The sequence below is a fragment of the Periophthalmus magnuspinnatus genome, chromosome 17, assembly GCF_009829125.3.
Source record: "Periophthalmus magnuspinnatus isolate fPerMag1 chromosome 17, fPerMag1.2.pri, whole genome shotgun sequence".
Taxonomy (NCBI): Eukaryota; Metazoa; Chordata; class Actinopteri; order Gobiiformes; family Gobiidae; genus Periophthalmus; species Periophthalmus magnuspinnatus.
In genome coordinates, this window is record NC_047142.1 from 28,869,582 (window position 1) to 28,895,652 (window position 26,071).

Genomic DNA, 26,071 nt, shown 5'->3' on the forward strand with positions numbered 1-26,071 from the left:
ATCGAGCCCTATCCAAGCCCCCATGCCGCAACTTCGTGGCAGCACCGCGACCTTGCACAGACTCCTGTGTCCTAGCAACCCATGCCGTAGGCATGGGACATGCATATTTGTACTTGCTAGCATGTCAGCGTCAACATTGAGTCAATGGGCTTTGACTCAATGTTGACGAGACGCAGCGCGAAGCGCTCATGTCTCCAAACACACTCCTGGCATCGAGCCCTATCCAAGCCCCCATGCCGCAGGCATGGGCCATACTTATAACTGCTAAAATGAATGGAAGTCAATGGGAGGTCAATGGCGGACCCCGACGCCATGGCGAATGACTAGCGCGTTAGCGCTCGTCATTCGCCATTGACCCCACGGTGACGTGGGGAAAGTCGAGAGCTTTCAAAAAACGTATAATATGTCATTGTAATGTTATCGGATATATTGTTTTTGCTAAAAATATTATTCTTATTAGGCCCGAGCCCCTACAGGGCGTAGGGCCTATTGCTTCCGCAACGATGAGTGCTTCGCACTCATCGTTGCAGACTGTCTTCACGAAGTTGCGCGCTTCGCGCGCAACTTCGTGGCAGCACCGCGACCTTGCACAGACTCCTGTGTCCTTGACATTGAGTCAATGTGTTGTCCTTGACTGACACACCGGAAGTCAGCCATCTTGGATTGAAAATTCCAAAATGCCGACTCAGCGTTTTCGCTGACCTCGCATTTTCGTCAACTCCTCTGAAGGCGCTTCATCGACTGGGCTGAAAATCACTGTACATCATCTAGACAAGTGGGGCATCAAAAGTTATCCAATTCATGATGATGCCTATCACGGTTTCCGTGCGGCGAAGCCGCAAAATTCCATCGGAATTTTTGCAATTTTCAAATTTCAAAATTTGCTCCCGTTTGCGCAAGCAAAGTCCGATTTTGCTCAAATTCAAATCAGTTGTAAAACTTTCCAGCCTAAAGCTACTCTTTGTGACAGAAACTAAATTGGCGCGATAGCGCCCCCTACAGAACATCTAATAAATTTGTATGGAAGGCCGAAAATTTAGTTTTCCCAAATGTTACCAAATTTGACACAAAATTCCATTGGGTCATCCCAATCAATAAAGTCAATAACACCCATGTGTTTTTTTGCACCGTGTTGCCATGGCGATGCGCCAAACTACCAATGTTATCCTAATGGGAAACCTCCAAATTTTTCCCATTCATGGGAAAAATATTAGTTTCATGGAATAATGTGAAATTTGGCACCATGACTCTTCATGTCATCCTGTTCAAAAAAGTCAATGGAACCCATGTCATATTTTTCACTGTGTTGCCATGGCGATGCGCAAAAGCGCCCATGTTATCCTAATGGGAAAATTTCAAAATTTTTGTACATTTCAAAGTCTTATAACGACATATTACCGTCAACGACGAACACAAAATTTTGCACAGTGATTCTTCAGGTTGTCCCCATCAAAAAAGTCCTGGGGGCCAAGTTTGTATTTTGCACGGTGTTGCCATGGCGATGCCTTGAAAACCCATGTTTTTGCATTTTGTGCATCAGCACTTCCAATGTGTTTTGACTTGTTTGGTGACAAGTGCAGCACAAAGCCGCAATAAAAAAGGGACAAGTGGCACGTTAGCGCCACCCACAGGGAGTGCCGGGTCGGCCGAGTGCGAAGCACGGCCCGCGAGGGCCGTTCGATGCCGCTTGCGGCTTTAATTATTTTTTTTTTTTTTCTTGGTTCTTCTGCTTTTTGAGCAGGAATTTGACCCCCTGAACATATTCAAAAACTCACCAAATTTTGCCCATAATTCAGGTCTGGCGAAAAATTTATTTTTTTATGTGGTGCTTCATTGGACATAAAAAAATGGCGCGACAGCGCCCCCTGCAAAAGTCAAATTTTTGACGTCAATGGGAGACGTCGACGTCAACTTTTTCATACAGCCACGAAATTCGGTACACGCATTCTTCAAGTGATGCCAAACAAAAAATATTATTATGGCCACGCCCTCTCACGCACCGGAAGTCGGCCATCTTGGATTGAAAATTCCAAAATGCTGAGTCAGCGTTTTCGCTGACGTTGCATTTTCGTCAACTCCTCTGAAGGCGCTTCACCTGCAGAGCTGAAAATCACTGTACATCATCTAGACAAGTGGGGCATCAAAAGTTATCCAATTTATGATGATCCCTTTCACGGTTTCCGTGCGGCGAAGCCGCAAAATTCCATCGGAATTTTTGCAATTTTCAAAAGTCAAAATTTGCTCCCGTTTGCGCATGCAAAGTCCGATTTTGGTCAAATTCGAATCAGTTGTAAAACTTTCGGGTCTAAAGCTACTCATTATGATAGAAACTAAATTGGCGCGATAGCGCCCCCTACAGAACATCTAATATATTTGTATGGAAGGCCGAAAATTTAGTTTTCCCAAATGTTACCAAATTTAACACAAAATTCCATTGGGTCATCCCAATCAATAAAGTCAATCAGACCTATGTCCTTTTATGCACCGTGTTGCCATGGTGATGCGCCAAACTGCCAATGTTATCCTAATGGGAAACCTCCCAATTTTTCCCATTCATGGGAAAAATATTAGTTTCATGGAATAATGTGAAATTTGGCACCATGACTCTTCATGTCATCCTGATCAAAAAAGTCAATCAGACCCATGTCATATTTTTCACTGGGTTGCCATGGCGATGCGCGAAAGCGCCCATGTTATCCTAATGGGAAAATTTCCAAATTTTCGTACTTTTCAAAATGTTATAACGTCTTATTCGCTTCATTGAGGATTGTCAAATTTGGCACAGTGATTCTTCAGGTCATCCCCGACAAAAAAGTCCGAGGGGCCAAGTTTGTATTTTGCACGGTGTTTCCATGGCGATGCCTGGAAAACCCATGTTGTTGCATTTTGTGCATCAGCACTTCGAATGTGTTTTGACTTGTTTGGTGAAAAGTGTAGCCCAAAGCCGCAATAAAAAAGGGACAAGTGGCGCGTTAGCGCCACCCACAAGGAGTGCCGGGTCGGCCGAGTGCGAAGCACGGCCCGCGAGGGCCGTTCGATGCCGCTTGCGGCTTTAATTATTTTTATTTCTTCTTTCATCTGCTCTTTGAGCAGTAATTTGACCCCCTGAACATATTCAAAAACTCACCAAATTTTGCCCACAATTCAGGTCTGCCGAAAAATTTATTTTATTTTTATTTTTATGTGGTGCATCATTGGGCATAAAAAAATGGCGCGACAGCGCCCCCTGCAAAAGTCAAATTTTCGAGCGTCAATGGGAGACGTCGACGTCGACTTTCTCATACAGCCACGAAATTCGGTGCACGCATTCTTCAAATGATGCCAAACAAAAAAGATTATTATGGCCACGCCCCCTGACGCACCGGAAGTCGGCCATCTTGGATTGAAAATTCCAAAATGCCGAGTCAGCGTTTTCGCTGACCTCGCATTTTCGTCAACTCCTCTGAAGGCGCTTCACTTTTACGGTTTCCGTGCGGCGAAGCCGCAAAATTCCATCGGAATTTTTGCAATTTTCAAAAGTCAAAATTTGCTCCCGTTTGCGCATGCAAAGTCCGATTTGGCTCAAATTCGAATCAGTTTTAAAACTTTTGGGCCTAAAGCTACTCATTATGTTAGAAACTAAATTGGCGCGATAGCGCCCCCTACAGAACATTTAATATATTTGTATGGACGGCCGAAAATTTAGTTTTCCCAAATGTTATCAAATTTGACACAAAATTCCATTGGGTCATCCCAATCAATAAAGCCAATCAGACCTATGTCGTCTTTTGCACCGTGTTGCCATGGCGATGCGCCAAACTGCCAATGTTATCCTAATGGGAAACCTCCCAATTTTTCCCATTCATGGGAAAAATATTAGTTTCATGGAATAATGTGAAATTTGGCACCATGACTCCTCATGTCATCCTGATCAAAAAAGTCAATCAGACCCTTGTCATATTTTTCACTGGGTTGCCATGGCGATGCGCGAAAGCGCCCATGTTATCCTAATGGGAAAATTTCCAAATTTTTGTACATTTCAAAGTCTTATAACGACTTATTACCGTCAACGACGGACACAAAATTTTGCACAGTGATTCTTCAGGTCGTCCCCGACAAAAAAGTCCGAGGGGCCAAGTTTGTATTTTGCACAGTGTTGCCATGGCGATGCCTGGAAAACCCATGTTTTTGCATTTTGTGCATCAGCACTTCCCATGTGTTTTGACTTGTTTGGTGACAAGTGCAGCCCAAAGCCGCAATAAAAAAGGGACAAGTGGCGCGTTAGCGCCACCCACAGGGAGTGCCGGGTCGGCCGAGTGCGAAGCACGGCCCGCGAGGGCCGTTCGATGCCGCTTGCGGCTTTAATTTTGTTTTGTTTTTGTTTTTGTTTGTTGTATCACACGGATTGTTAATGGTGTTTTATAAGCTGTGGAATTTAAGGGCTCGGCATTCTTTGTATGCAAGACACAATAATAAACAAACTAAAGTAAAACCAAACTAAAAAGTAGAGTAACTTTTGGTAAGGTGCGTCAGCACCCTAATGCAGCTTGTAAATCAACTAGTATTTTTCCTTCCTGTGTTTTTTCTTGGTCATAAGCCTGTTGATCTTTTGACTAGGGACTCTAACCCCGTCAGCAGGACTCTAACCTGCTTCACTTTCAGGACTTTAATCTGATATAGCTGTTGACCTTTTGCCTCACTTCTAGTTTGTGTAGTTTTCATCTGTGTAATAGCTCTGTTGCCTCTTGATACGGGTGATACGGGGGCGGGGGCACTTGTTGCTCCCCTCCCGCTACTGCTCCCTCTATCTCAGCTTGAGCCTGCTGTACCGGTGTTTCTGGCTGAGCCGCTATTACAGTGGTGAAATGGTGAAATCATCTTCCTCCTTTGTATTAAGCATAATTTGTTGCTTACGCTTTGCCTCTGTTTGGCCTTTTTCTCTGGCTTGTGCCAATTCCCACCATTTTTCCAAATGATAGTATAGTATAGTATAGATAGTATAGTATAGTATAGTATAGTATAGATAGTATAGTAATGATAGATAGTTTACACATATCATATTCTTTATTTTTGCATTTTTCCTGTATTTTATTTTGTATTTTATTTTGGAGCTCCATTATTTTAGAAGATTTTAACTCACCTTCAAATTTATATTTTGTTACCCACAAATCTAACTGTGTACATTTTTCAGGATATTTTGCGTGCACGGCTTTCTAGTCTTTTACTTTTGGTGTCAATTTTGTAGTTCTATTTCCCATTTTTATTTCCTCAAATTTAGTCCAGCTTTTAACTCCTAGGGAGGTCTCTATCGCTGGAATACAACAACAACAGGTTGGTACGAGTGATTAGTGTGGTATCTCTCACTTTAGCCTCAGCAGGCGGAGAGATCTTGCCTCTGCATCCACAGAAATACACCGTATTTCCCCAACCTTTTTGGTATGAGATTCGTCACCTAGTGGTTCAGAATCTCCACTCACACGTCTCTCTCTCTCACACACCCTTGCTTTTTATTCCACGGTTTTGTACCAGCCAGTAAAATGTCACTATTTTACTCGGTAACGGGACTCCGCATCCGTCCCTCTTATCACGGTTTTGTACCAGCCAGTAAAATATCACTATTTTACCCGGTAACGGGACTCCGTATCCGTCCCTAGTACTACTACTACTATTAGTATTAGTAGGTTTTAGTACCTAATTGGAGCCTAGGATAATTAGGGTTTCTCTACGCGCATGACCCCCAGTCATACCGTTTTTTTTAAAGCAAGACTTACTCACTCGTTTCGTCTCTCTCCCTCGGTATCCCGTCAACCTTTAGACTCCAAAAGATATCGAAGAGACCAGTCCTGGAAAAGGTCTCATGCTGTGGCCACAGTCTCTCCTGGGTCTCCGACATCCGCTGGAGTCCTCCGGTATATTGGGATCCGGCTCGAAGGACCAAGTTGATAGGTTCACCTTTTTAACCTATATTACAGTTCAAAAGAGAAGAGAAGACAAGAGAGATTATTTTGTCTCAATATTGAGGAGAAAGAGCGGGGAGGCAAAACCTTCAGTTTACAACCTCACTCCTTTCTGAAGTTTCCACCGTCTTTCTCCTCCTTTTATTTAGTTAGGGACCCTAGTTACAAATGCGTTCTCAAGGGATGGGGGACATAGTTTACATACTTTGCAAGCAGAATAAAAACATATGACGAGATTCACAGAGAAATACATTTTGTTTTCGCATCTCCAAAGGTCATTCCCAAGATGTTTCTGTTTCACACATTCAGAGTGACCTTCTTCCCGTGGGATCCTGCAACTTTCAAAAGATAACTTCTGCAAGACTCAAGAACAAACATTAGTGCAGATTACATAGTTTACATAGTTGAAATGAATATAATGATTATAGTAACTACAGTTACAGTACAGTACCTACAGTACCTTTAAAATGAACAGTGAGATAACATCATATAACTTGAATATATATTTTGAATCCATCATCCTGGTTTAATCCTGGTCTAGTCCTGGTTTAGTCTTGGTTGAGTCCTTGCAGAGTAACCTGATGGACAGGTCAGGTCCTGTAGATCCTGTTTTTTTTTTTTTTTTTTTAAATACAGAGATAACTATTCCATCAGGTGTAACACTAATCTAGCGCTGAGTCTCCAGGAGCTGAGGTTCTGCTCAGAAGTATGCGACGTCCAGCAGCGACAGAGCGACAGTGTCATTATCTCCACGGCAACGCAGCCAATTGAGTTTGGGTTTAAGGTTTAAATGAGATACAAGAACTTATACTGTCAAATTATCATATATATTTATACTGGTACTTTTCCACTTGCAAGACCCAAAGCACTTTACATTAAGAAACCCCATACACACACACACACACACACACACACACACATACACATACACATACCCCCCCCCCACACACACACACATGAACCCACACACAAGTACACCCCCACACAAATACACCCCCCCCCCCCACACACACACACACACACAGACACACACATTTGAGTCTGACAGCAGCAATTAGAGAGAGAGGGGCCACATTTTTTCAGTGTAAAGTAAATAGGAGCCAGTGTTGATGGAACAGGAAGTGTCAATCACTTCCTGTTTCCTTTGTCCATTTATATTTACTGTGTAGTCTAAGTTTTTTATGGTTATTAAAAAAAACATAAAAATACATATATCAGTATTACTATTTCAAATTTAAAATTATGATCCACAGGTGCCATAGATTATAACTGTACCAGACAAAAGCACAGTATGTCTTCTCTAAGCTTCTTGTGTTGGCACAGTCGCCCTGGGGCAGACTAACAGAAGCATGGCTGCCAATCTGCGGTGATGACATTTTGGCTAAACTGTGCATCTGCTGCTGGTAATGTGATGTCCTGGTGATGTTGTAAAACTGGTCCCAGTGCTGGCATAACAACTTCACATAGTGTTTGAAAGTAGCATGATTATCTCTCTCTCTCTCTCTCTCTCTCTCTCTCTCTCTCTCTATATATATATATATATATATATATATATATATATATATATATATATATTTATATATTGACAGCCACATCAAATCAATAACATCTGCAGCTTTTTACCATGTAAAAAACATTGCAAAAATCATTATTTATTTACATCTGTTCTGCACTGATGTTCATTAATGTGCATTGTCCCTATCAAATAAATAAATAAATAAATTCATTTTAAAAAAGGTATACTGTCAAAGCCAGACTTAGAGAGAATTATCCATGCATTTGTCTCCAGTAGGTTAGGCTACTGTAACGGCCTGCTCGCGGACCTCTCCAAACGAGCCTTAAGACAGCTACAGTAAAGCCAGAACGCTGCTGCTTGGGTCCTGACTAGAACCAGGAAGTATGAGCACATAAGTCCTCTGCTCAGGCCTCTGCACTGGCTTCCTGTAGCTCAAAGAATAGACTTTAAAGCAGCTCTGCTTGTGTATAAGTCTCTCCATGGCCTAGGTCCAAAGTACATCTCTGACATGTTAGTGTCATATGAACCATCTCGCACTCTGAGGACTTCAGGGACCAGCCTCCTGCTGGTGCCCAGAGTCAGGACTAAACATGGGTAATCAGCATTTACGTTTTTTGCATCTAAAACCTGGAACAGTCTTCCTGAAGATGTGAGACAGGCCTCTACTTTGACAATGTTTAAATCCAGGCTCAAAACAGTTCTGTTTAGCTATGCATATGACCGAAAGGTTTTTATTCTGCACTCTTATTCTGTTTTAATGTTAATTAATGTTAATTAATGTTAATTTTATGATGATTATTTGTGATTATTTATGTTTTGATTTGTGTGATTTTAATGTCTTTCTTATTCTGTAAAGCACTTTGAATTACCTTGAATTTACTTTTTGTGGCTCTTGGCTCGGTCCAGCTCTGCAGATTGAATTTGTAATTCCTGTTTATGGATGTACCTCTTTACATTGTGGCATAAACCTACTAAATTTGAGTCCATAGAAGAGACTGTTTTCAGACATTTGTCACTAATTTATCTTGTGTTTTTAATTACTTTTATTAAATGGTAGAACAATTATGTGCAATTTAAATTTTAAAGTCCATGACCTCAGTGTCTCCAGATGCGAGGAAACATGTTCAAATCTAATAGAGCTTTTACTGGTAACAGCTTGTAGTGCTGCATTCAGACCACGGGGTCAAAATCATGTTGGATGCATCTAGTTGAACATCTCCAGTTGAACATCTCCAGTTGAATCCCTCCTGTTGAACATCTCCAGTTCAACGCCTCTAGTTCAACATCTCCAGTTGAACATCTCCAGTTGAATGCCTCCAGTTGAACATCTGCAGTTAAACATTTCCATTTGAATGCCTCCAGTTGAACATCTCCACTTGATCATCTCCAGTTGAACACCTCCAGCTGAACATCTGCAGTTGAACATCTCCAGTTGAATGTCTCCACTTGAACATCTCCAGTTGAATGCCTCCAGTTGAACTCCTTACATTGAACATCTCCAGTTGAATGCCTCCGCTTGAACGTCTCCAGTTGAACGCCTCCAGTTGAACATCTCCAGTTGAACATCTTCAGTTGAACATCTCATTGAAGATCTCCAGTTGAACATCTTCAGCTGAACGCTTCAAGTTGAACATCTCCAGCTGAGCATCTCCAGTTGAACATCTTCAGTTGAACGCCTCAAGTTGAACATCTCCAGCTGAACATCTCCAGTTGAACATCTCCAGTTGAACATCTCCAGTTGAACATCTCCAGTTGAATGTCTCCAGTTGAGCACCTTTGTATTATCAGGTAAATGCCTCCTCCATTGCGTTTTGCCAGTACATTTGGCTGTTTTGATTTGTTTTATCTTTTTGTCTCAACCAGCGATCAGAGTGACAAGCGCTCTCCAAGACAGTGTAGCCAAGTAACTAAAGTACTTTACTGAAGTATACATTTGAGATATCTGTACTTGGCTTAACCTCCTAAGACCTAATTTCTCTTTGTTATTTGGGCTGACTGGGACCTAATGAGTGTAAATACAAAGAATTATCTTTTTACATTATATAGTTACTGAGAAAAGTGATGTAAAACAAACGTCCTCATATGTGGACTTTTTTATCATTTTGATAAAACATTTGAATAATGATCTGCAAAAACTATTTATTAAGACCCTGAACACAGCAGCATTTGTCCTGGATGTAAAAACAAAATGAGAAACAACAATTGTGCCTCTTGAAACAATGTGTCTCATGTGAAGTGCTGTTGACATATGCCTTCACAAAAAAAAAAAAAAATATATATATATATATATATATATATATATATATATATATTCATACGGCTACCCGGTGTCTCCCCTCTCCACCTGTCAGACAGCAGGAAACCTGGTGCCTTTGTATCTCCCAGTACGTTACCCTTGCCCACGTGAACCTCGCCCCTTACGCATTGCCATAGCAACCAATACATCATATGGCTCCTACACAACCAGCCCCTTAATTATTACATAATAATTACCACAATTACAATCAGTAATACAAATAGGAGACAAACATGTAGAAACAACATTGATGATGCTCACACTTAAGTGTCCGCTCTGAAAAATGTTCATGGGAAAGTGTCCAAACCCATATGGCAAGTTCAGTCAAACTGATTCAAGTCCAAAGTCTTGAGTCCAAAGACACAAAAAAGAAATCCACAAAAATCGAGCCATTTAGAAGGGTCCAAAAAGGCAAGATAAAAAAAGATATAAAGAATACTACTGAAGCCAGCATGTCCTTAGCCAACCTCAGCCTCCTGCAGCAGACAGAGTTTTGTGATGGGCCGGTCCAGACAGCTAGTCCTTGTTTTTATCTGCACCCAACGAACAACTCCTCCTTTAGAGCACAAGTCGACTAGTTCCTTGTATAGCAAGAGTGCTTGTTCCTCTGTAGCCACCGAGACAAGGCAATCATCCACGTAAAAACAGTCATACAGCGCGCTTACTGTATCCTGACTGTAGAGGTGCCCATAGTCCTCTGCACATCTCCTAAGGGCATAGTTTTCACAGCTAGGTGACGATGTAGCCCCAAACAAGTGCACTTTCATCCGGTACACAGCAGGTTCTAGCTCCAGATAACCATCCTGCCACCAGAGGAACCTCAGCAGATCCAAATCGTCAGGAGTGACATAGACTCAATGTCAGCCATTATCACCACTAACTCCTTTCTGAAGCGGGTCACCACCCCGATGAAAGAGCTGGTCAGATCTGGACCTTGCAAGAGTTGAGCATTCAAAACTTTCCTTGGTAAGAAGCTCCACAATCAAACACGACTCTTAACTTTCCTTTGGTGGGATGGTAAACACCATGATGTGGGATGCACCACACTTCTCTGTGCAGCAGCTCCTCCATAAACATTTTGTATTCACAGAAAAATGTTGGGTCTTTCTGCAGCTTTAGTTTGAGATTTTTTAAGCGCTGCTCAACCATTTTCCTGTTATTTGGCATGCAAGTGGTGCTGCGCCGCAGTGGCAAACTGATCTGATAATGGCCATCCAGGTGTTTTACAGAGTTGGTGACTGATTCCATGAACTTTAAATCTTCTCTTGACATGGCAGGCTGCTCATCCAGACTGTTCTCTGGAAAATCATTTATAAACTGCTGCTGCCATAACTCATCCAACTGTACAACAGAAACAAATTAACAGTTATGTTTTGCTGCTCACTATCCATCTCTTCACTGCCTCCGCCCAGTGGTCCATTTACTGTCCATCCCAGCATCGTTCTAGTGGAAAATGGTCCTCCATCCACACTACAGACCACCTCCAATGGCTCCAGAGCTCTTGGCATGTTATTTCCTATCAAGAGCTCGATTCCTGCATTGATGTGTGGTAAATGAATGTGTCTCACGTGAGGCCATTGCTTAATATCACTTTTGGTTGGGATATTTCCTGTACATACTGGCATGGACTCCTGTGTGTAGGCTTTGGGCAACCTCAGGAACTCTTCTCCATCTAATGCTGCAACCTCCAGTCCAGACACCATGTTACTGTTGACAACCTTCTCTTGGCCCATCGTCCGTAGAAGAATATGCCCTTTTCTTCCTGTTATGTAAAGTTTGTGTAGCAGGCTCTCAGTGCAAAACACTGCAGTGCTTCCTTGGTCCAAGAATGCATATGTGGTGATTATTTTGCTTCCCATTTTGGACTTAACTTGAACTGGAACGATAGGTAGTTTGCAGTCTTGGTCTCCAACCCCTGTAAGGCCACTCGACACCAGCATGTTGCAGGCTTCCGTGCTCCTCTCACTCTGTTCAGCACCAGGCATTCTCTCTTTGTGGAGGACAGTGGGATGTCTCAAGCTGCACTTTGAACCGTTCTCCTTCAGGAAGTCCATCCTTTTCTCGTGTGCTATTTTTCCCAACTGTGCACAATTAATCAATGTGTGTCCTGCTCCACAGCAGATGCAAACATTACTTTCAGGCGTCTTCATTTCCTTTTCATTTCTTGCAGACCAAGGCTTGTTCCCTGCTGGACCGACGGTGGTAGCAAAACTGGTACTTTTCAATCGAAGTTGTGGCTTAGGTTTGTTTAATACGGGAGGATCTTGGATGTTTCTAAAGACTGGATCGGTGAGTATGCGCACTTGTTGTCCAATGAAATCAGCAACATCTTGAAATTGAGCTCTCCGTTTCTGCCGTTCCTGGAGCTCGCAGGTGTGGTTCCGCCACCTGTCTCTGAGCTTATAGGGCAGCTTCATTATTATGCTCAACATGTTAGAGGGCATGTCCAAATCATGGAAATACTGTACATCCTCCATAGCATTACAGCATCCTCCAAGAAACAGGCTGTAGTCCTGCAGCATCTTTACATCCTCAGTTTTAATCGGAGGCCATGACAGAGCTTTGTCCATGTAACAAGACGCCACCTTTTGCTCATCACCGAACTGTTGCATTAATAAACTCTTATCTTTTGTATAGCCTTGTTCTGGATTCATGTATTGGCAACTCCTGACTAGTTCTTTTGCATGGCCTCTTGTATGCTGTTCCAGGAAGTACAAATGATCAGAATCATTTGACGTGTTCTTCTCAACTCCATTTTCAAATGCTTTTATAAATGTGTGGTATTTCAGAGGATTACCATCAAATACGGGGATCTCTCTTTTTGGCAGAGCTGCGAGGCATTGTTGTTGTATTAGCAAAGTTGTTATTTCATTTTGCCTTTCCATAATACCAAGAACATAATTTTTATTGTCAATATCCAGTGCATTTGTGTCAATATCTGAGGTAAGTTGTCCGTGCAGTGAAATAACTGGCTCTGCACCGTACATTGAACATTGGGAAACTTGCTTGTGAGTTGTAATTACAGCATTTGCAATACCAGTCTGTTTTATTAAAGGCAATTCATCCTTGTTTATTGTTGTACTTTGTTTTGCAGATGCTGGAGTGAAAATAGGTGCAGTCACATTTAATGGCGGTTTACACTTTTTCAGATAGGAATTCATTCCATCTGATACTCTTGAAGTTCTTTTTCCACTTGTTATGCTTTGAGTTCTGAGAATTTCCAGTTTTGCCATTTTTTTCTGCCATTTCAGTTTCAAGTTGTAATTTTTCCTTCCTTTTTCGCAGCCGCTCTTCCTCTTCCTCTAGTGCATGTCTCTCATTGAGTAGGTGTTGTCTTGCAGCTAATGCAGCTAGCTCAGCTTCGGCCTTTAGGCGTGCAGAAGAGGCTGTAGAGAGCAGGAACTGTGAGGTTTTATTACTCCCAGCATTCGAAGCACTGTCTCTTGGCTCTATGTCATCTTCTGTTAAAAACTTGTCAGACATTTTTACCATATTTGATTCAAAACACATAAATTCATAATTTTCAGTAAAAACTTGTTTGTGTGTATTTCGTAGTGGATTTTCCTTTGGTTCAGTGTACATGATTTCATCAATTTCATTTAAACCTTGTTCATTTGAGTTTTGTTCAATGTTCTCAATCCATTGTTTTGCATAATTTTGATATGTTTCTGTGTATTTCATTATGCTTGCAAACCATTCATTTTGTTTGACAACTTCGTCTTGAGGCATTAAAGGCAAAAGTTCACTCTGTACAGCATTAGCACAGTCACACCATATATTCAATTTCACCAGAGAATCCTTTACTTGATACACATTTTCCTTTTGTTTCATAAGAGCCTTTATACCAGGTATCAAGCCTTTTATTTTATTCACATGACCTTTGCGTTCATTTTGTAGTTTTTCCACCTTATACATTAGTGCCTTTTCAGAGAGTTTGCGTTCACGCTTTCCAGTCTCCATTTTAGGTAAATTTTATTCATTTATTTATTTTCAGTGAAACGTTGCAATATACCCATTAAAATAAACACAATGTATATTTAATAACTTTCTGTTTCAACAAATTGGCACAATCATCATTTCCATTGAAACTCCAGGGCATCGCATTATTTAATCCACGGCACCGTGACGTCACTCGGAGTGCATAATTTATTATCCGAGCATTTTCCTTTTCAAAGTCCATAAACAAACAACACTTAGGTCTGGTATTTGATGCACGGATTCTCTGTCCGCAGACAACGCAGCAGGTGAGCTTACCTGCTCTCCGCAGAATGGCGTTTGGTTGCCCCGTTGCTGATTGGCACAGCTGTACTCACTTAGCATCGTCCTGGCGCGTGTTCAATATTGCGAGCATTTAGTTAAATGCCTTTTTCGTTGACAAAATGTAGCGACTATAAGTCTGTGTCGCTTCGAGAGGAGTCCCGGTCCAGTACCTCGATCTGACGCGCTGTTATTTGGAAAAACTGAATGACTCACGAAGTGCGTTTTATGGTGTTTTAATCAGTTGGTTCCACAGTATCTAAGCAGGTTACGCATACAAAGATGGTAAGTTGTAGGCCTACAGAAAACTGGTATGGTAACAAGCATAAAAATAAAACGGTCAACGAAAAATATGGCTACCCGGTGTCTCCCCTCTCCACCTGTCAGACAGCAGGAAACCCAGTGCCTTTGTATCTCCCAGTATGTCACCCTTGCCCACGTGAACCCTTATGCATTGCCATGGCAACCAATACATCATATGGCTCCTACTATATATATATATATATATATATATATATATATATATATATATATATATATATATATATATATACACACACAAAAATCTAAACATTCTAAACTCTTAAAATTTTTCTAAATTGAATATATTTACATTGTTGCTGTTCTTGTATGCTGCTATTCTTCTTCTAAAAATTTGCATTGTAGCCTAGACAACCCAAAATGTGTTGGACACCAGATCCTAGAAAGTTAAGTATATTCCAAAGTGTATATTTTTCACTTTTACTTCAGTACATTTGAGAGCATTATCTATTCTTTCTACTACATTTTTGAACAGGACAGGAAAAGTATTTTTTATTATTGTGTGAGACCTGCTGAAAGGACATTTTACTTTTTAAGTACATTTTGAAACAAGTACTTTAATAATTTTACTTAAGTACCTTTTTCATGTGATACTTACTTACATTTACTTGAGTAATTTTTTGCTCCAGTATCTGTAATTTTACTTAAATAACACATCTGAGTACTTCTTCCACTGCCCTGATGAGGTAGATTTGTTTTGTTGGTTTGTCATCAAAGTGCATAACATGTAGGGTCGTCAAAAGAATTGAAAATCGGATACTTATTAATACTAAAAGTAGTAACAAAACTAGATCCTCATGTTTCACAGGTATACTAAAAAAGTCCCATTGACAGAAATGAACCTTTCCTGAATATGTTTATTATGATGTTGAGATGTATCTTCCCCCCCCCCCACACACACACACACACACCCCCACACGCCCATTGATCACTGTGGAAGACACACTCACACCCATGCACCAATGTGGAACACACATGCACACACACGCACACACAGACCACTATGGAACACATATACACACACATGCACTCACACACACACACACACACCCCCGACCACTATGGAACCTACACACACACACACCCCGACCACTATGGTACACACACACACGGTCCACTATGGAACAGAACAGACACACACACAAACTACTATGAAACACACACACACGGAACACTATGGAACACACACAAAGAGACACACGGACCACTATGGAAAACACACACAGACAGATAGACACACATGGACCACTATGGAACACACACACAGACACACACATGGACCACTATGGAACAGTCTGTTTCTTAGTATCGAAATTGACTTTTTTTGGATCATGACAACACTAAAAAACATTTTTAAAAAAGCCACACTTTCACATGAATCAAAGCAGTTGATATTTATCCTCCCATGTGCCCTGGCTCCTGTGGCTGGAGGATGTGGTCCAGGGGCGTTTTTTCAGGCCTTTAGATGTTTACCATCCTGGAGTCCCCAGGGAGCCCAATCCAGTCTGCTAATGACAAATACATATGGGCCCATGGGAGCCCCCTGCCCACACCCCAATCACACACCACAACTGAGGCCTCCAGACTGGTGCTAAGTGCTAACAGCCGTGTAGCATTCGGTTACATCATACACACACACTCATGGGAAAAAAAAGTTAGAGGTACAGATTTGGTTATCATTCCTGCCAAACCATGGGCTGAAAAAATCAAAAGGCTGGCCCCACCCAAGCTTCCATGTCAAATTCTAGTTCCATGTGTGATTTTCTCGGCTGCTGGGTAATTCTGTCATGGAGGGGTAAAGAAAGATTGAAAGAGGAGAATGGAGAGAGTGAGCAGTGGTCAGGAGGACTGTTTGCTCTAAGGTGCGCGCGTGCGCAATTGCACACTGCTGACACGGTCTCCGCGCACAGAAAATCTGTGCTGCGCACAAAAAAATCAAACCGGAATTGAAAATAAAATAAACACACAACAATTCATTCTGCGCTATTTTTCAATGTGAGTCAGTGAGTGTGACCGGTGACTATCTGCTCCAGACAATTATATGATTCACATACATATTTGCGCAGCTTATCCACGTCATTGACAGGCGTCCTCATGCGCCGTTACCACAGTTTTAGCCTATGGCCGTGTCCCAATTCGCCAAATGCATCCTTTGAAGGGTCCCTTCGAAGTACTCTTCAAAGTGTAGTTTGTAGGTTCTGGTCGAGAATCTGCCCTCCTCAGTGTATCCGCCATCTTGCTGAAGTGGGAAAGGCCTACCCCACGGACCGCACTTCCACCGCTGTCTTTGAGCGTATGATACGCACATTACATACGTTATTTTTAATGATTTATTATTTAATAGAAGAAAAGTCAAGATGTCGTCGTCACAGCCATTTCTTTTTTTTAGATTGAATATCAATAGGCAATTATAATGTTCAAGGTGATTTTTTTCTCATTTGTAGATACTTCATGACTTTAAAGGGTTAACAAAATATACCTTGTGAAAACGTAATAACAGAGACAGAGGTGTCATGATGCCTGCATTTTCTGTCTCCCTGTGTGCTCTCCCCCTCCCCTCACCTGTCTGAGCCTGGAACTGGGCGGAGTTCCTGGCTCCTCCCACACGCACCTGGAGCGCATCAGCGCAATTACCTCCCCCTGCTGGGGAGCAAACGTGGAGCCAGGACCAGACACTCAGTGCGAGATCGTCTGCTTATCTACATCCTGTTCGGTGCCGGTTCATCTGCGTATCATCATCCACATCCTGTCTGCTTCACTGCTCCAGCTCCCGCACTCCCGGCTCCGCTCCCGCCTGGCTTCCCCGACCTGGTATGCTACTGTTTCACCTTGTCCCCTGCACACTACGCCCCTGGACCTCGCCCTGCACCCTGCTCCTTTCCCTGGCTCTGGTCCACTGGTCTTTGCCTCTGTGGTCCACGTTCCAGGACCCCGGCTCATCCTCTGCACCTCGCTTCGGCACCGTACTGCACGCTCCGCTCCTGGATCCTGCCCTGGACTCTGGCTCCTGTTCCCCGCTGGATTAATTATCGTGTTTGAACTGAATTTCACCATTTTGTAAATAAACACTGTAAATCTGCCCCGAGTCTGCACGTCTTTGGTCCTCCCAACCCCACCGGTTACGACAAGAGGTAACAATATAATTTTCACATTCATAGTCTATAAACCAGAGAACACTTATTAGTTGTACATAAAGTGGGATATTGCAGTTTAACAATTTGGTATTTTGGCCAGTGGCTACACCATTTTAATAACAGTAGAGGGCACTGTTTCCCTTCTATGCCGTGCCAGTTCTTTCCATCTTATTATTGTGAGGGATTTTCTAGCAGTGCAGCGCTACATCAAACTAATATCTTGATTTACTAACACGAAGGTAAATGACACGTGCCACCAGATGGGCGCAGACCTATGGAATGTACCTGAACACATGAAGATTTTTTGCACGTCTCAGGACCCTCTTCTATCCTTTCCTGAGAGTCCGTTGCTTCATTGTTCACATTACCTGTGTGGATCATTAAACTCTTCTGACTTTATGTTTCTCTTGGTCTTTGACGCTTACAATAGAAACAAACATTCTTACATTATTCTTATTGCAGTAATATTTTCTAATGATAATAATGTCTTCTTATTGTCTAGCAATAACTGCACATTCCTTTATTCCCTATAACTCCCCTCCTTTTTAATCATCAAACACACTGTACAGATCTTTATTCAGATTTAACAGTTTCATGTCGCACTGTTGTAGATGAAGTAAACCAGTACGAACATTTGAACATATATTGCGCAGCGGACTCCATTTTCTTCTGTTTCTTGCGTAGTCGCAGTGCATGATGGGATATAGAAGTGCGTGAAGTGTGCACAGATGCACGCTTCGGTTTCGTCCGATCTCCATGGAAACGGTGAAAAGGGAAGGGCAGGTTTGTCGGGCGCATTCAGTAGGGTGTGTTGAAATGGGACAGCTCTTGTCGCGCCGAAAATGATGTAACTGCCCTTCGATGCACACTTCGAATGGTGATCCTAAGGCCAGTTTGGCGAATTGGGACACAGCCGATGTGGCTGATGTGGAGTGAAGACTCGCTAATGATTGTAAGTGTGTAACCCCTTAACATTCCGATGGCCCGCCCTCGGACGCACTGTTACGCCCTGTTTTGTAGCAGTTTTGCGTTTTAAACATGACGAAACAGACAAAACAAAGGAAGTATGCGACCGAGGACACTGTGGATGTTTGTACAAGTTAAACTAGAGGCATCTCGGACCCGGAGCGGTTTGTGGAACCGAGTGAAGATCTCATGGTGGACTCAGGAGCAGAGGACCTTATTTTTTGATGGATTGGATGAAGTTCCTGATCAGTAAGCGTGGTTTATTCTGCTATTGACTTAATTGTGGGTCAAATATATTATGTGTAATCATTAGCATTAGCTAATGCCAATCTGCGCCCCCCGACCACCACCAATCATCACGCACACCCCACTTGGGTGTAGTGTCTTGCCTAAGGACACAATGACAGAAGTTGGTCAGAGCGGGACTCGATCCTCCAATCCCTAACCACTGAGCCACTGTAGCAGAATAAGTGTCACACTGTACAATCATGTACAGTGTGTTCTTATTTTGCAGTGTGTGTTTGTTTACATTTTAAAGTGTGTAAAGTGTGTGTGTGTGTGTTTGTTCAGAGTTTGCAGTGTGTGGTTTGTAAATATATATTTATTTTGACCCATACCACTTGTTGTGAATATATTTTATATACAAATATCCATTATATATTGCGTTTTGATATGTAAATGTACAGTAATAGAGAAGCTGTGCAGATACTGATTCCTCTCAGTGTGTATTGGTCATAGAATACTATCTCTAGTTTATGAGTTGTAAAAATCAAATGATCGTATCATATACTGAAAAAGAGTTAACGGACTGTCTCCCGGACCACAGTAGGATAATCTCACTCAAAGCTTCACACAATGGCTTATACTCATAATACAAGTCAGAGCTTTATCATAAAAATGTTAAGTGTGTTTTCAAGATTGGAGTTTACAGTTGTCTTAGTTTGGTTGGAAGCTCATGTTTTTCCATAGTTAAAATTAAATATTTATACTTCCAATAGCATTAACATACTACACAGGTCATGAGCAAGATTTTTGTCATTTTCATTGTATAAGTGGGCTAAAGCACTTAATTAAAAGTCTTATAACATAAATGTAAATGCGGTAATTTGATTCTTTTAATAAACCATTTAAATTGGATGGATGCGATGCAGCATGACCAGTATGCACGTCTGATGTTGCTCACAGTGGTCCATGGGACCGCTCAGGGAGTTTGTGTGTTTGCTCAGACTCGTAAAAAATTAGAGGGAGCATTGGTCTGGAGGTCTGCGTGAACGTGCTGAGAAGTGATTACGTGATTGGACGATGCAGATGGAGGTTAGAACAGTTGGGGAAAGATTGGGCAGAGTAAGACACGATGCATCCAAGTCCAACGAGAACAAATATAGAAACAGAAATAAGCAACTTTGAAAAGAACATTTAAAAGTTTCACTGTTTTATGTTATTATAGTCCCTCAAAAATAATCTGCGATGGACACACCCTCATTTATTTTATTTTTATTACTTTATACATTTTAGGCATGCACAGAAGACATCAGATATATGAAGCAAGATATATGGACATATGTAATAAAGAAAAACATGAAATAACTCTCCCCTTCCTGAACCGCCACCTTAATGTGGTAGAGGGGTTTGAGCACCCGAATTATCCTGGGGGCTTCATGCCCCTGGTAGAATCACAAATGGCAAACAAGTCCCGGGGGACTGGTCAGACTAAGAGCGGTTCAGAATGCCTTCATGATTAGTGAGACAACGAGGTTTACTACATCGCCAGACTGGCGTCACTGGGGCCCTGCTAGGCTGTGTGGATCTGTAAGGAGCCGGTGCATCGAGATCTGGACGGCAGTCGAAGGCAGGGGCCTCGACGACTGGATCTCCGGACATGGAGACTAACTCTGTAGACATGGAATGTCACCTCGCTGGGGAAGAAGGAGCCTGAGCTTGTGTGGGAGGTTGAGCACTACCGACTAGATATAGTCGCCCTCACCTCCACTCACAGCTTGGGCTCTGGAACACAACTCCTTGAAAGGGGCTGGACTCTCCATTTCTCTGGTGTTGCCTGCAGGGAGAAGCGGTGAGTTGGTGTGGGCTTGCTCATTACCCCACAGCTCAACCGCTTCGTGTTGGAGTTCACCCTGCGCCTTCGGGTCGGGGATAGGTCTCTCACTGTTGTGGCGGCCTACGAGCCAAACAGCAGTGCAGAGTACCTTCTTGGAGTCCCTGGGAGGGTACTAGACAGTGCAACAACTGGTTATTAGGAAGAACGGCCTCCCTGATCTGAACCTGAGTGGTGTTTTGTTATTGGACTTCTGTGCTAGCCACAGTTTGTCCATAAAGAACATCATGTTCGAGTACAAGGGTGTCCATCAGTCCAAGTGGCACCAGTACACCCTAGGTCGGAGGTCGATGATCGACTTTGTTGTCATGTCATCTGACCTCCGGCTGTATGTTTTAGATACTCAGGTGAAGAGAGGGGCAGAGTTGTCAACCGATCACCACCTGGTGGTGAATTTGATCCGCTGTCGGTAGATGAAGCCAGATAGACCTGGCAGGCCCAAGTGTATCGTGAGGATCTGCTGGGAATGTCTACTGGAGCCCTCTGTCTGGGGGGTCTTCAAATCACACCGGGAGAGCTTCTTCCTGATCCCGGGGGAGGCTTGGGATATGGACTCCAAGTGGGCCAGGTTTTCCACCTCTATTGTCGATGTGGCTGCTTGTAGCTGTGGTCGTAAGGTCTGAAGTCACCGAGGTGGTTGGCAAGGCTCCAGGGGTGGATGAGATCCCGAGTAACTCAAGTCTCTGGATGTTGTGAGGCTGTCTTGGATGACAAGTCTCTACAACATCGCATGGCGGTCATAGTCTCCTCCCTTTGCTTTGTTGAAAAACATTTAGTAGTTATAGAAAAAAGTTTTCTTTCCTATATAATTCTGTATATCTTACTTCATATATGTAGAAAGTAGTAAAAATAAAATGAAACACACTGAATCAGAGGGGGACGAGTTTTGAAAAAAGAAAGAGGCCTGTGATTTTAATCATAAGTTCACTTCAACTATGAGAGACAAAATGAAAAATGAAATTACATTGTCCATCCATCCATCCATCCATCCATTTTCTTCCGCTTATCCGGGGCCGGGTCGCGGGGGCAGCAGTCTAAGCAGGGACTCCCAGACTTCTCTCACCCCGGACACGTCCTCCAGCTCCTCCGGTGGGACCCCAAGGCGTTCCCAGGCCAGCCGAGAGACATAGTCCCTCCAGCGTGTCCTGGGTCTTCCCCGGGGCCTCCTCCCGGTGGGACATGCCCAGAACACCTCCCTAGGGAGGCATCCAGGAGGCATCCTGAGCAGATGCCCGAGCCACCTCAGCTGGTTCCTCTCAATGTGTAGGAGCAGCGGCTCTACTCCGAGCTCCTCCCGTGTGACCGAGCTCCTCACCCTATCCCTAAGGGTGCGCCCGGCCACTCTGCGGAGGAAGCCCATTTCAGCCGCTTGTATCCGCGATCTTGTCCTTTCGGTCATTACCCAAAGCTCATGACCATAGGTGAGGGTAGGAACGTAGATTGACCGGTAAATCGAGAGCTTCGCCTTCCGGCTCAGCTCCTTCTTTACCACAACGGACCGATACAGCGACCGCATCACTGCAGACGCTGCACCGATCCGCCTGTCAATCTCACGCTCCATCCTTCCCTCACTCGTGAACAAGACCCCGAGATACTTGAACTCCTCCACTTGGGGCAGAGACTCACCACCCACCCGGAGAGAGCAAACCACCTTTTTCCGGTCGAGAACCATGGCCTCGGATTTGGAGGAGCTGATTCTCATCCCAGCCGCTTCACACTCGGCTGCAAACCGCCCCAGTGCCTGCTGCAGGTCCTGGCTCGAAGAAGCCATCAGGACAACATCATCCGCAAACAGCAGAGATGAAATCCTGTGGTTTCCAAACCAGGCCTCCTCCGGCCCCTGGCTGCGCCTAGAAATTCTGTCCATAAATATAATGAACAGAACCGGTGACAAAGGGCAGCCCTGGCGGAGTCCAACATGCACTGGGAACAGGTCTGACTTACTGCCGGCAATGCGAACACAGCTCCTGCTCCGGTCATACAGGGACCGGACAGCCCTTAGCAAAGAGCCCCGGACCCCATACTCCCAGAGCACCCCCCAAAGGACACCACGAGGGACACGGTCGAATGCCTTCTCCAGATCCACAAAACACATGTGGACTGGTTGGGCATACTCCCATGAGCCCTCGAGGACCCGATGGAGAGTATAGAGCTGGTCCAGTGTTCCACGACCAGGACGAAAACCACACTGCTCCTCCTGAATCCGAGGTTCGACTATCTGTCGGATTCTCCTCTCCAGCACCCTGGAATAGACCTTACCGGGAAGGCTGAGGAGTGTGATTCCCCTGTAATTGGAACACACCCTCCGGTCCCCCTTCTTATACAGAGGGACCACCACCCCAGTCTGCCATTCCACAGGTACTGTCCCCAACCGCCACGCGATGTTGCAGAGACGTGTCAGCCAAGACAGTCCCACAACATCCAGAGACATGAGGTACTCAGGGCGGATCTCGTCCACCCCGGAGCCTTGCCACCGAGGAGCTTGCCAACCACCTCAGTGACTTCAGCCAGGGTGATGGACGAGTCCGCCTCTGGGTCCCCAGTTTCTGCTTCCTCCTCGGAAGACGTGACAGTGGGATTGAGGAGATCCTCAAAGTATTCCTTCCACCGCCCGACAACATCCCCAGTCGAGGTCAGCAGCTCTCCACCCGCACTGTAAACAGTGTTGGTGAAGCACTGCTTCCCCCTCCTGAGGCGTCGGACAGTTTGCCAGAATCTCTTTGAGGCCGTCCGATAGTCCTCCTCCATGGCCTCCCCGAACTCCTCCCAACCCCGAGTTTTTGCCTCTGTGACTGCCCGAGCCGCGGCACGCTTGGCCCGCCGGTACTCATCAGCTGCCTCAGGAGTCCCACGAGCCAACAAGGCTCGATAGGACTCCTTCTTCAGCTTGACGGCATCCCTTACTTCCGGTGTCCACCACCGGGTTCGGGGATTGCCGCCGCGACAAGCACCACAGACCTTACGACCACAGCTACGAGCAGCCGCATCGACAATAGAGGTGGAGAACATGGCCCACTCGGAGTCCATGTCTCCAACCTCCCCCGGAATCAGGGAGAAGCTCTCCCGGAGGTGGGAGTTGAAGACCCCCCTGACAGAGGGCTCCGCCAGACGTTCCCAGCAGACCCTCACAATGCGCTTGGGTCTGCCAGGTCTGTCCGGCTTCCTCCTCCGCCAGCGGATCCAACTCACCACCAGGTGGTGATCAGTTGACAGCTCAGCCCCTCTCTTCACCCGAGTGTCCAAGACACGCGGTCGGAGGTCAGATGACATGACAACAAAGTCGATCATCGACCTCCGACCTAGAGTGTCCTGGTGCCATGTGCACCGATGGACACCCTTGTGCTCGAACATGGTGTTTGTTATGGACAAGCTGTGACTAGCACAGAAGTCCAATAACAAAACACCGCTCGGGTTCAGATCGGGGAGGCCGTTCCTCCCAATCACGCCCCTCCAAGTGTCACTGTCGTTACCAACATGGGCGTTGAAGTCCCCCAGGAGAACAACGGAGTCCCCGGTTGGTGCACTGTCTAGTACCCCTCCCAGGGATTTTTAAAGAATTTATTTGCAAATTATGGTGGAAAATAAATATACAAAAGTTCATCTCAATACTTTGCTATATACCCTTTGTTGGCAATGACAGAGGTCAAATGTTTTCTGTAAGTCTCCACAAGGTTTTCACACACTGTTGCTGATAGTTTGGTCCATTCCTCTATGTAGATTTCCTCTAGAACTGTGATGTTTTGGGGCTGTCGCCGGGCAACATAGACTCTGAACTCCCTCCAAAGATTTTCTATGGGGTTGAGATCTGGAGACTGGCTAGGCCACTCCAGAACTTTGAAATGCTTCTCTCTCTCTCTCTCTCTCTCTCTCTCTCTTTGTCCTGTCTTTCTGTCTCTCTTTGTCTTTTCTCTCTGTCTATCTCTCTGTCCTCTCTCTCTTTCTCTATGTCTGTCTGTCTCTGTCCTCTCTCTCTCTCTCTCTCTCTCTCTCTCTCTCTCTGTTTGTCTCTCTTGTTGACATTTGATTATTGACTCGCATGTTCTCTGCTGTGGTCTTCAGGAGGTGTTCCATCGGCTGTACCTCATCTACACCGTGGGCTACTCCATCTCTCTGGGCTCGCTGATGGTGGCCGTGCTCATCCTGGGATACTTCAGGTCAGTTCCTTTTCTCTTTTTCCAGTTTCACAAAAACATTTCATGAGGTCAAGAGAAGGTGCAGGAGGAGATGTAGGAGGAGACTTTGACTCTCACATTTTATGTATCTGTACTTTACTTAACTACATTTTATAGTGTATACTTTTTACTTTTACTTCACTACATCTGAGAGCACTACCTGGACTTTCTACTCCACTACATCTTGAACTGCCCCATCTACTGGCCAAAACTACCACTACATGACATCACAAGGTGGAACAGAACATTTTGAGCTTTGGAGATGTAGACAGACTAATAATAAAGTGTTACTCAAACATGTGTGAATGAAAGAAAACAACTCCAACTCTGTTTTTGAAAAGGGAACAGCATTAAAACATGGATTAAAACTACAAGAGTCAGTTTGTGTGGTATAGGACTTTTAATGTAGTTACCATCTCAAAGCCACTAACCACTCCTTTGAAGATAGCAAAGTTCAGATCTTAGCCAGAGAAAAGAAATTGTTTGAGAGGGCAGTTAAAGAAGCCTTCCTTTGACAGAAATGGGGGCCTGAGACATAATCTCTCCCCCATCTACAACTCCATCTTCAGTCCCAGAACAATGAGAACAAAGCAGGGTCATTAAGGGTTGAACAGGGTTGTCTCAGCTGAAACTAGAAACAATAGCTATTTACAGTTTCAGTGTGGTTAGCCCCTCCCCTCAGATAAGGCAGTGGCCACCAGCATTCTGACCAGAACTGAGGAAGCGGCTTGGATTAGCAGCGAAACATCTTCACTCCTACAACAATTTGTCCAGTTGACAGATTTGAACTTTGTTGTTTGCTATGGATCAGACCTGGATGACTGAGGGTCTACACAGACGTGTAGTTACTTAGATTTTCAGGCCAGTATGTTTTAGCCTGAATAATTAAAGGTGGAACTAGGAAGTGCATCTGGCAGAAAAAAAAACGTACTATTTTATTTTTCATAATTAGCCGTTAGATCAGGGCTGTCCATGTCTAATTATGGCTCAGAGGCCCACTGCAGTGCTCAGACTGATTTTTGTTGGCCCTCATGCCTCCTCCTAAACTGGCCCAATTGATCAGGAAGTATTTTTTACTGCAATATGAAGAGATTCCACCTCTATAACCTGAATGATCACAGTGCATTATGACACAGATCTAAACATAACCTTCCAAGTCTTATTAAAGGTGTAATGGCTTTGTCAAACCTGTGTTAAATGCACCATTTGACTCCCTGTATCGACACTGGTCTGTGGCCCTCCCTGTCAAATTTGTTTCAGTATGCAGCCCTCAGTGAAAAAAGTTTGGACATCCCTGCCTTAGCTGAAACCCAGGTGCTGCCTCTTGTTGTGGGGCTGTCTTCTGGCCTCATTGCTGCAG

At 44.0% G+C, this 26,071-nt stretch overlaps 1 protein-coding gene across 1 annotated transcript in view; it reads left to right on the forward strand.

The window, feature by feature from the left end:
• Nucleotides 1–26,071, forward strand: part of pth1r (parathyroid hormone 1 receptor) — a 186,753-nt gene that overhangs the window by 78,380 nt on the left and 82,302 nt on the right. The window contains exon 6 of the mRNA XM_055228263.1: nt 24,599–24,693. Coding sequence (XP_055084238.1) covers nt 24,599–24,693 — 95 coding nt within the window. The remainder of the gene's footprint in view (nt 1–24,598; nt 24,694–26,071) is intronic.